Genomic DNA, 12,306 nt, shown 5'->3' with positions numbered 1-12,306 from the left:
TTTCCATCCTATAAACACCACAGATCATTGGTGAGAAACATCCAGCACAGTTGGGAACTCCTCACTGTGGCCAAATTCTGCCCAAAGTAAGATGTGCTGCCAGCACTGATCACCTGATCAGCACTGGTGCTAAGTCCCATTGGGATTGGCTGCACTATGGAGTTCCCCATCAGAAACTTCCTAGTGCAGCCAATCCCTTGCTTGTGATGGAGTTTTCTTTGCAGCCCAGTTTGAATACAAACTGGACTGCAAAGGGAATCCCCCCCCAAAGAATCAGTAACACATTTGGGGTGCACTCCTAAGTATTTTTCCCCCTGATTGTTGGTTTGACAGCTTCATAGTGTGTGAGTGGGACAGCGGGGGAAGGAGTTTGCCAGGAGGAATGGTCCATACCTTGCCATGTTTTGCTACCCCACCCTGAATTTTGCCCCCACCCCTAAAATTCAGTGGGGAAGTTCGCCCTCCCTTGCCTCACACCTACCCCATTTGAAAGTGAAGGAGACAGATGCTGTGTGGAACATGGAAATGTTATGGTTACCATGTATAAACATGGTGCGGTGTGTCACTTCTTTTCAAAACGTGGTGAGCCAGTCCAGCCGTGTGTTGGGGCCACCAGATTTCTTCCCTTGCATCACCCCTCCTGGCTTATTTTTCCAAAGAAGGCTCTCCTTTCCCACCCTGGCCCTCTGTGTTCAACCCTTCTTCAAAGGAGCAGAAAGGGTCTGTACCTGGGCTAGTCCACCTTTGAGGCAAGGTAAGGCCATTGCCTCATAGCAGCAGGTTCTGGATAACTAGGGAAGGCAGCCAGTCCAGTTTGTTGCTCCTCCACTGCACACCCACTGTTTGTGAGTGCACTGCTGCTGCCAGGTGTGTAGCAGCAGCAGCAGAGGAGGTGGTGGGCTGGGGAGCAGCATTTTCTGGTTTGCTTCTAGTGGCAAAATGCTCAGGGCCAACCTTCATAGCTGTCAACCGTCCCTTATTTGGCGGGAAAGTCCCTTATCCCAGCGCCGTGTCCCGCTGCTGTCCCTTATTGATGATGTCCCTTAAATTTCCCGGGTTTCAAAGGAAGCAGCTCCTCTCCCTCCCTCCCTGCTGGCCAGGGAGGAGGGAGGCTCCAACTGTATTGCTCACCCAATAAGGAGTCTAAGAACGACTGGGTGGTGGAGCTTGCATGCCTTGTGCTGATCAAATCAGCCGCGTTGCCTGGGGACTCGCCTTTGCTCAGCGCTTCCCAACGGAGAGGTGACGGTGGTTTTCCTTGCTGCATCCCCTTTGCCGGGTTGCTGCGCTGTGGGAACCACCACTTGAGGCTTCGTTTGGCTGCTGGCTGGGCTTTCTGCCTTTGGCTCAGAGGGGCTCAGAAGTTGAATATACCTGTGCCCGGAAAATCCCTTATTTTGGCTGCTGATCCCTTATTTTTGAGGCTGCTGGATCCTTATTTTCTAATCTGTAAGTTGACAGCTATTCAGTATATAGATTTCCTATCTGCCTTTCATCGTGAGGTCCAGGGCAAAATGCAATATTAAAGTTAGTCAAAGCAAATTGCAGTTAAGAGATTTGGACAGACACATACACAGACACAGACACACACACACACGTGCCAGTGGTTCTCAGACTTTTTACTCTGGGCCACTTTCAGAATAAAAATTTGCTTGCACCATACCAAATTCTTTATTGATAAGAAATACATTGGAAAACAAAAAGAAACAACTCCTAGCAGTGCTTGATTTATAGGTAAAGGTAAAGACTTTATTTATAAGACAGACCACAACTGCTTTATGATACGATCCCATGACAGCCAGAAAGTATAAACAAGGCAGCTAGATAAGAACGTGAATCATTCCCAGAATAGAATATTGTTTGCCCTTGAATCTTCCTGCCACACTTGCCATTGTCTCCTGCCACACCCTTTGAGAACTACTGATTTATCAGGTCTCAAAGGCCAGTGTAAAAATGAGTGCCGTCAGCATACAACAAAAACTATATTGTACAAGGGAAATGCCACAATCCAGATGCACCTGTGTGAGGAGGGAATTCCACATCTTAGGGATGCCACAGAGAAGGCCTTCTCCTGGGCCTTCCCCACCTGCAAGTTTCCAAGGGCAGTGGAACTAACAAGAGGGTCCCCACTGCCTGTCTTAACACCTGAGGTGGGGGCGGGGGCTGTAGGGAAGGAGGTGGTTAATGCCTGGCCCAAGGCTCAAGGCCAGACAGGGATTTTGAACCTGGGTCTCGCCCGTCCTAGAATTAATAGCTCTTCCCCTTCAGCACTGTGCCCATATTCCCAAATGAAGCCCTTTTCTTCCTGCACGCCATCCATTTCGTTGGCAAAACCTAGAGGACTCTATTGAGAAGGCAGATTCTGGAAAAGTGTGTGTATGCCGTCTGCATGGATGAGGGGGAATTTGGAGCCGCTGATCTAATGCTTCTGTGTGTCACCAAATAGGAAACATAAACAGAGTTTCTTGAGCAAGTCTTGGCTTCAGCTTTCGTTTGGTTCCAGACCGGTAGCTTAATTATTCCTTCTGCTAAGCTATGCCTCAGTTTCCTTGCCCTGGGTGTGTGTGTGTCTTTCCTCAGCCTAAGTGATGATCCTCTTCCTCCACATTTGCTTGCTTTTGCAGCTGACAGTCAGCGGCTGACCATTTGGCCCATAATAATCCTGCAGTTGTCTCTGTTTTTTTTTAAATTATATTAAAAAAATCCCCTTTCTCTTTTGATTTGGCCTTTGTGTCTCCTTCTGACTTCCACCAGATGTTAATACTTTTTCTCCCCACCCCCTTTGCTTGTTTTCTAGGGAATCCCCGGAGTTCCTGGGAAGAGGGGCAAGATGGGTAGGCCGGTAAAGTTTTTCTTCGTCTACTATGCAGACTTTGTTTTAAACAGTTTAAAAATGGGAGTGGGGCGGTGGAGGTGAGAATCTCAGACAGAATGTGGTTTTTTTTTAGGGAGGGAACAGTTGGTTGTGTGTCATGCTGTTTAATGGGGCTGGGAATGTTGAAGTCTTGTTTGGTTTTATAAAGGACATGTCCATATTTTCCAAATGGGGCTCTGCTGCACCAAACCTCTTTCTGCCCTGAGTCAACCCCCACCTACAACCAGCCCAGGGGGTTATGCATCCTCTCTGTTTCTTCCTCCTTCTTAGCCTGCATTGCTCCTTATAGAGGAGGATGGGAACAAAACTAGGATTAAGCTTCCTTCATGTTTTCAGCCCCATTCCCCAGTCTCAAGAGCAGCAGAAGGTGCTGGAGGCAAAACCAGAGCTCTATATTTAGCAGAAGGAATTGAATTTAGCTTGAATTAAAGTTCTTATTTCAGCAAGATCCATGGCCTGTTTTTCGATCCCCAGCTTTCCGTGGGGTCGATTATATTCTTGGTCCTGTATATTCTTGTTGTTGGGTGAACAAGTTCAGAAAGTTTTGTTTTATTTTCTTTATGTTCTGTGAGTTTGATTTAAAATAGTTTGATGAACTGTTTGATGTCCTAAATCACTTTGAGGCAGGGTTTTTTTTTGGGGGGGAGGGGGTAGAAGGGATGGATAACTGCCCAAGATGATGATTATGATGGAGCTACATAGAAATAATTGGGAGCACAGCTAGAGCATAGTCCTGAATTTTTTTTTTGCAGAATGGCATGTGCCCCATAAAGTGTCTTCCTCTATAAAACCCTTGGATAGTGAACAATGCATCCTTTGCCCCTCTCTGCTTACTTCCTCCCTCCTTGCCCTGTTTTGCAACCCTGCCCTGTTGCACAAAAAGGTGCTTCTTTGTAAGAGCACAACCGCAGGTGTCCACATGCTTAATCATCTATAGCAGAGGTGGGGAACCTCAGACCTGGGGGACAAATGTAACCTCCAAGCACCTCTATGTGTCCCTTGTGATTATCCACAGCCCCACCCCGTCTCCCCAGGCCAAACTCCCCACTGGTCACGCTTTGTACTGTCACTAAGTACTTTTGCCTAGCTGGAATATGTGCTTAAAATGTGGTATTGCCTCTTGCCTATCTGGATGGATTTCTGAGCAGGGTGTGGAAACAAAACTGTGATAAGAGGTGAAGTTAGCATTTGCTGCCCCACCCCCTTTTTTCCTCTGGCTCCCCCCACCACTAGCATGTGGCCCCTGGAAGGTATCCCAGAAGTGAATGGGGCCCTCAGGCTGATAAAGGGTTACCTACCTCTGTTCAATGAAAAAGAAAGGATTCACAGGGGTGGGAGGGGTGGGGTGGGAAAGGAAAATAACAGCATCTGCCAAAGTTAATGACAACTGGTTACATCAGAGGCGAACACAACTGTAAAAGAAAAGAAAAGAAAGATTGGAGAAAATCTCTGACTCAAGAGTAACTAAACAAGGCAACGGTTGTTAGGTAAGGGGGTCTGGTCAGAGTTTTTGAAACAGTTTTACATACAGTGTGCCTGCACACTCAATCTGTTCCAGCTGTTGTTTTGACTTGTGCAATCTTCCATTGAAAAACGCCATCTCCACCCCCCACTTTTTAACAGCATTTGTTTTTATTTTCATAAATGGAGTTGTATTTTCCCTCTGGGGAATGGTGGGATTTCTTTTGCAAATATATATTCACGCTGAAGTCAGGATTTTCATTCTTCTTTTTCTTCTTCTTCTCCTCCTCCATTAATAAAACCACCCACAATTACTATCTAAAGCCATAACATGGAATTAAAGTAATCCGTGACAAATAATTTAAATTGATCTTAAATTTGCTTGACCTTGCATATTTTCAACAGAAAGCCTGCTATGAAAATGCAGTCATGCATTTTGGATTGTGTGTGCTAATTGTCCCTCCTGGATCAAGCTTAGCAGGAAACACCCCCATCCCCCAATGTAGCAGAATATAGCAGAAGCTAGAATCTCTTAGCACTGATTGGTCAGTACCTATGCCAATCATGAATGCCATCTTCCTCCTTCTTGAATTTGTAATTGGACCATAAAACAAACAAACAAAATCCCAGTGGAAAAACAACAACCAAGTGGATAACCGTGCCAGGTGTTTGGTGGGTGGTAGAGAAAGAAGATGGGAGAAGTAATAAAACCAAAAATTTTGAGGAATGGTCATAGCTCAGTGATAGAGCATCTGCTTTCACACAGAAAGATCCTAGGCTCAGTCTTTGGCATCTCCAGTTAGATGGCTCTAAAAAGGATTAAACAAATACACTTAAGGCAAGGCTATCAGCGACTGCCAACCATGATGGCAGGCTATGTTCTTCATTGTTGGAGGCAATATGCCTCTGAATACCAGTTGCCTAGAACTGCAGATGGGGAGAGGTATTACTGTGCTCAGGTTCTGCTTGCAGGTTTCCCATTGGGGCATCTGCTTGGCCAGTGAGGGAACAAGATGCTGGACTAAGTGGGCCTTTGGCCTGATCCAGCAGCCAGGCTCTCCTGTTCCTAAACTGGGCACCAAGTCAAATCTCCTGTTACCTCGCCTCTGTGTTTCATCTGCAGTAGGATACATCACTGTCCTCAGTGCAACTCCTTCTAGGGATGATTTCTTCCATGTCAGCTTATCAGCGTTTTCTCCCTGTGACGGATCTCTTGAAACATCTCTCTCTTTCTCTGGAGCAATGTATACACAAGCAGAGGGAAGGATCTAAAGCCAGATGTTTATACATCCCTGCTCTTGATTGCTGTAAAATCTCAATAGATGGAGCAGCGGGCTCTTTGTTTGCTCTATTGTACAATTGGGCCTCCTGGAATGATGTAAGAATGTAAAAAGATTAAAATAGACGTGCTGGACGTGAGTCAGAGGTTGAAACTTTTCCAGGGCAGTTCAGCTCAGTGGGGACATGAGAGGAACATGATGACTCGGTCTTGGAAACAGGACTTTGATGAGGCTTCCCTCGCTCCCACCCCCCTGTCTCCTCCTCTGCTCTTTCCCAGTGCATCAGAACTGCAGCAGATAGGAGGAATGTGTGGGCAAAGCAATAATTCCTGGGTGAGGGCAGAAGCAGTATGTGAATGAGAATCCTGTTTATCCTGCTCTTCGATGTGCACTGGGAAATCCTGGGTGATTTTTAGCAGTTTTTTCTGAGATGCCTCTGGATTCTTAGAGTGTCATTGTAAAAAACCACCACCATCCCATTGTCATCAACAACTGGAGACAAGTCATTAAAAAAAATCATGTTCAAAAAAGAAGAGGGGAGATGCAACAGCCAACATAGGCAGCGCTCAATCCTTTGGCAGAAGCATTGAAGGCCCCAAGATGACAAGCACATTAGATGACTTCTCCCATACTTCTGTCTCTACCAGCTGTAACTCATAGAATCACAGAATTGTGGGGTTTGAAGAGACCCTGAGGGTCATCTAGCCCAACCCCCTTCAATGCAGGAATCTCAGCTAAAGCATGCCTGAAAGATGGCCACCCAACTTTTGCTTAAAACCTACAATAAAGGAGAGCCCACCGCCTTCTGAGGGAGTCTGTTCCACTTTCAAACTCAGTGGTAGGGAATCTCCCTTGTAGGCAAGAGGTCCCATGTTCAGGCCCTGGTGTCTCCAGGGTAGACCTGGGAACAGCTCCTGCCTATAATCTTGGGGTTCTGTTACCAGTATTGTCAGTGTAGGCAATTTGCGCTAGATGGACCAGTGGCATGACAGAACAAGGAAGATTCCAGTGTTCCTCCTGCCACACTTGTGACCATTATAGGTGTGTGGGATTTATGAGACTTAGGGTTCTCCGTAGGGTGACCATGTATCCTCAATTTAGTCTTCTATTTGAAGATGTACTTTTACTTGAAGGGATGTCTGGTCCAAGCCCAGTTTAAAGACAAACAGCTCCAATAAGTATTAGGGGCTTTTCAGTTTAAAGAAATGGTGAATAAGAAGAAACATGATATATATCTTTAAAATTATGCAATCTGTGGAGAAAGTGTATGGGGAAAGGTTTTCTGGCCTGTCTTTGTCACAATCCACACGGTTTCTGTTCTCTTCTGTTCTACAATATGAAGGAGACATCAAAGCAAATGTAAACACACCCTGCTTCCACCATTAATTGTGTTTCATTTGCAGATTAAAACAATAGCAATGTGGACGGATCCCAATTTTATTCCTTTGACTGATTTCTTTTCCTGACCACATATGAGCACAGGAAGTGCAGCAATTTCTTCATCCTTTTCCATCAGCATTCTCTGACAATCCCTTCTCATGTGTCATTTCCTATATGTGTTGGAAAACCCCTTCCCAACCCTATGCCAGTTCCATAGGGATTTCTCTAAACAACAGGACTGTGCACCAGCAGCCCTTAGCTGGGGGTAATAGGCGCAATCATGAGCTTGCTAAGTTATATCATGCATATAATAATGGAACACACCTGTGGCCATATAAACAAATAATTACAAAGATGAATTGGGAGGAAATGGTCCTGAAATCTTCATGTCTTTAGCTTGGGGGAGACAAAAACTGTAGCAACAAACAGAACCAATCTCCTGTCATTTCTTTTCAACCTCTGAAAAGGTTTGTTTTTTTTGGGGGGGGAGCTTTGTTTATACAGTATTTTTTGCTCTATAACTCATTTTTTCCCTCCTAAAAAGTAAGGGGAAATGTGTGTGCGTCCTATGGAGCGAATGCAGGCTGCGCAGCTATCCCAGAAGCCAGAACAGCAAGAGGGATTGCTGCTTTCACTGCGCAGCGATCCCTCTTGCTGTTCTGGTTTCTGGGATTCAGAATATTTTTTTTCTTGTTTTCCTCCTCCAAAAACTTGGTGCGTCTTGTGGTCTGGTGCGTCATATAGAGCAAAAAATACGGTACTTTAAGCAGTTCAAGCCTCTTCTAGCCTAGCCTAGCTGCAGGGAATCTTTTTTTAGCCCCCAGGGCCACATTCCGTTAGTAGGAATCTTTCTGAGAGCTGCATTTCAGTGGGGAGAGAGGCAAAAGTGGGTGGGGCAATCGATGTGAACCTTAAGTGTGTACACTAGGCTGCATTCAAAAATTATTGCATATGAAATCCAGAGGCTTCTTCTGCACAGCTACCCGGACATCTCCCTATCCAGGCATGCAGGAGGCATTATCATTCAAGAATACATTCCAGCCAGGCAAAGGTCCTTAAGGAAGGATTTCACAGGGTGAGTCCTGAGGAGTTTTGTTGGAGAATTCTGATGGAAATAGGAGCAGGTATTGCTAACCTCTACTTATTTATCCCATGTTCAGGATGGAAATTAATCCATTGAATACAACCAGTATTCACTGTTGTTGTTGCTTTCGGTCAACAAGTGACATGTTGTTGATCATGTTTCCCCCATGTTTGCACTGTGCTTCCTTTGCAGTGAATGCGGTGGAATAATGTAATGGTGATGTAACTGATGCAATTAATTCATTTCCGGTCAAATGAATAAATGCAAAATTAATAGCATTTAAATTGATTAATTACATGTTATGGAGTTTTGACACACTGGACAGCAAGATGGATAAGGTAGTTTTTGGCAGAATATGAACTGCAGTGAGAGAGAAGCAATGCTGCTTGCGGCAAACACAGGGCAGAACGGAAAACGATGGCTTCTTATACCTTCAGTCCTGAGGGCCACATAGAGGGGGCCTGAGAGGTGTCCCACTGCTGCTTCAGCCCTCTAATGGCTCTGATAATGGAAGCTTTTATTTCGGACAAAGTGAAAAAGCATAACTCTTGCAACTTTCACCTTCAGTTCTACGTACTTTTCAATGGAGAAAAAGGCAGCCACCCTTACTACCTCATGAGCAAGGGGGCAATGAGTGTGGTCACGCTTATTAATTTCAATGAGCCTACTCTGAGTATGACTAGCATGGATACAGCCCGTAATATAAAAGGAAAATATATGGGGAGGGGAAGCATGTCCTTCGTTATAAATTGTCCTTTCTGACGGGAAGGTTTTTTTAAAAGTTTATTTTATTCATTTTTACTTTTATATCCCAGCTTTCCTTCAAGAAGTTTGAGGTAGTGTATGTCGTCGTCCCGTCCCCCCCAATTCTCCATTTTAGCCTCACAAGAATCCTGTGAAGCAGGTGAGGCTGAGAAAAGAAAACAAAACTGGCCCAGGTCTTCCACTGAGCTTCATGGTTGAGCTGGTATTCGAATTCTGGTCTCCCAGGCCCTCCTCTGACACTCCAACCATTATATGGGAAGTTTTTAGCGACTTAGGTTTTAATGTCTTTTTAATCTCTGTTGGAAGCCGCCCAGAGTGGTTGGGGAAACCCTGGGCAGGGTACAAATAATAAATTATCATCATCATCATCATCATCATCATCATCATCATATCACCAGTGGCTTTCTACAGGATTACAAAACTCAATGAGCTTTAAAAAGTGAAAGAAATGTGACAGATAATCATATTGTGACAGATAATCATATTGAGGTGGGAGTGGGGGCTGTGTATTGATCCTGAATGTGGCCACTGTTGGTTTCAGCCCAGGCAAAAACTCCTTTGAGCTTCTGCACTACTTCAAAACTCCTATCTAGCTGTGCCCTATTCCACCCTGACTTCCCCATCCACTCTGGCAAGGGGAAAGAGCCCTCTTCTACTCAAAGAGCAGCCTGCCAAGAAGGATGCAGCCAACATAAGCTTTAGGGGCTGGTTGTTTATTTTATTCATTCTCCCTCTATCTCCCCCACACTAAATATCTGCATTAAATGAATCCTGAACTTGATTTCTCTCCCTCCCTCCCACTTTGTTAAAAAATTGTTTGATTTGCAAATTATGCGCCCTTGGGGAGCATCTACTGGGCACCAGCTCACCTGTCTGGAGCCAGCTGGCAGGCGCCGCCTTTCTCAGACAAGACCAGAGGGTTGGGTGGCTCGAGGAGCGGCAGGATCGAGCCAAAAGGAAAATAAAAATCCTAGTTTTGGAGAAGGAGCCAAACGGCTGGAAGGATTGCCAGGACTATTTGAGGCTCCTGCCAGCTAACTCTCCTTTACTCTAGCGGAGAAAAGAGTTTTACAGAACCTGAGTAGCTGGGGCTCTGCCGCATAATTGTTTTAGTGGAAGGCGATAGTTCACTTTGTTGTCATTTGTACGGTGGTTTTGCACTGGACACATGGGATCCATGTCACAAATTGTGATCATCCGCTCTCCCCCTTGCTTTCAGTGCAAGGCAGACAGTATTTTCCATGGTTTATCTATGGCCATTGTTCTAGGAAGCTCAGGAGGAGTCTTCACAGAGGCAGCCAACCTTTGATTATCACATAGTGGAGAAATAATAATAATAATAATAATAATAATAATAATAATAATAATAATATACCCCACCCATCTGGCTGAGTTGCCCTAGCCACTCTGGGCAGCTTCCAACATGTATAAAAATATAATAAAACATCAAACATTAAAAAACCCTAATACAGGGCTGCCTTCAGATGTCTTCTAAAAGTTGTGTAGTGATTTATCTCCTTGATATCTCAAAGGAGGGTGCTCCACAAGGAGGGTGCCACTACTGAGAAGGCCCTCTGCCTGGTTTCCTGCAACTTCACTTATCGCAGTGAGTGAACCACCTTGGTGCTGTTACCTCAGTTTCCGAGCTGAGCGATGGGGGTGGAGCTGCTCCTTCAGATATACAGGATCAAGGCCATTATGGCTTAAAAGGTCAGCACTCAGCAGCCACTCCCAGTCACCAGTCTAGCTGCCGCATTCTGGATTAGTTGTAGTTTCCAAGTCACCCTCAAAGGTAGCCCCACATAGAGCACATTGCAGTAGTCCAAGTGGAAGATAACTAGGGCATGCACCACTCTGGTGAGACAGTGCACGGGCAGGTAGGGTCTCAGCTGGCGTACCAAGTAGCACCGGTAGACAGCTGCCCTGGACACAGAACTGACCTGCACAGCTGTGAGTCCCCATTCAGGACCAGGGAGTCCTCCACCCCCACCCACCCCCTGCCCCCTAGAAACAGTACTTGTCTTGTCAGGATTCAATCCGTTAGGGTTAACCACCATCCATCCTCTAACTGCCTCCAGACCCATAGGACATTCACCACATTCACTGGTTCTGATTTAAAGGAGGTAGTGCTAGGTATCATCCGCATTCGGGTGAACACTCAGCCCCAACACCCCTGATGATCTCTCCCTGCAGCTTCATATAAATGTTTAAAAGCACATGAGAGAGGACAGAGCCCTGAGGCACTTCACAACTGAGTGCTCAGGGGTCCAAACACTCACCCTGCAACACGGGACACGGCCCAGGAGGAAGAGCAGAACCTCTGCATAACTATTGCCCTCAACTCCCAACCCACCTAAATGGTGCAGGAATATACCATAGTTTATGGTATCAAAAGCCACTGAGAGGTCCAGCAGAACCAGGAAACAGCTTTCACCTCTTTCCCTAGCCTGCTGGAAATCATCGACCAGCGCGACCAAAGCAGTTTCAGTCCGAAGATGGGGGCTGAATCCCAATTGGAAGGGATGCAAATGGTCTGCATCCTCCAGATGGAGTTGTTCAGTGACTACCTTGTGCAGGAATGGAATATTTGATACTAGGCAATAACTGGCCATAATGGTCGGGTCCAAATATGTTTGTTAAAAGATGAGTTTAATAACTGCTTTTTTAAGTGGGTCTGGGAAACACAGAGCTCATTGCCCAGCCCTGCCTGGCTTGCTTTTATGAGCTGGGATAGGCAAGGATCAAGGAGACAGGTAGTTTGTTTCATTCGTCTAAGCAGCCTCTCCACATCCTCAGAGGTAACAGGTTGAAACTGATCCCATGGAACCTGACTAGACGGAGCTCTGGCACTTTCCCACCATGGCCATCCTACCATGGTGGAGTCTATCACTTTCCAAATTTTATCTGCCTTTTTTATTTTTTTGAAAAATCATTACAGGAGATCTTGGATTCCTCACCAGGTACCGATGTTGCAGGTAGTTCTGTTAGACTAAAAAACACCCGAAAGAGTCTCCAGGTGCTGTTTTCCACAGATGTAATAGAGGCAGCAAAAAAGCTCCTTTTTGCTGTTGCTATCGCCACTTGGTAGACTCGACATTGAGCTTGTGTTCAGTCCAATTCAGAACAAGATTTTCACCACTGGCACTCTAGCTGTCTCAGCAATTGGTTCATTGCCCTCAGTTCCAGGAAAAACCATGGGGCCATCTGGGCTCCATGCAACTGAAGGGAGTACTTAGACCCAAACAGTTGATAGCCCTGGTTAACTCCACATTCCAGCAGGCCAGAAGCCAATCAACTGAAAGGCCATCAACATGGGAGAAGACATTTCCCCCCCACACACACACACTCTCTGGAAGCCATTTGGATCCATAAAGCAGTGGGGGAGCATTTGAATCAGTCCCACCTCCCTGCAGTTACACTTGAAGAGCTGCAGAGAAGAGTCTAGTTGCACCAGGAAGTGC

General features: G+C 45.7%; 1 protein-coding gene across 6 annotated transcripts in view; it reads left to right on the top strand.

Annotated features, from left to right (window-relative positions):
* COL27A1 (collagen type XXVII alpha 1 chain) overlaps positions 1-12,306 on the top strand; it is a 266,717-nt gene that overhangs the window by 88,018 nt on the left and 166,393 nt on the right. For all 6 annotated transcript variants that reach the window (XM_082208770.1, XM_082208771.1, XM_082208769.1 and 3 more), the window contains one exon: positions 2,798-2,842. In XM_082208770.1, the coding sequence (XP_082064896.1) occupies positions 2,798-2,842 (45 nt within the window). The remainder of the gene's footprint in view (positions 1-2,797; positions 2,843-12,306) is intronic.

Source organism: Podarcis vaucheri (assembly GCF_965113315.1).
Source record: "Podarcis vaucheri genome assembly, chromosome: Z".
NCBI classification, from domain to species: Eukaryota; Metazoa; Chordata; class Lepidosauria; order Squamata; family Lacertidae; genus Podarcis; species Podarcis vaucheri.
Note: the sequence above shows the minus strand (reverse complement) of the source record. Positions and strands in the feature narration are given on the sequence as shown.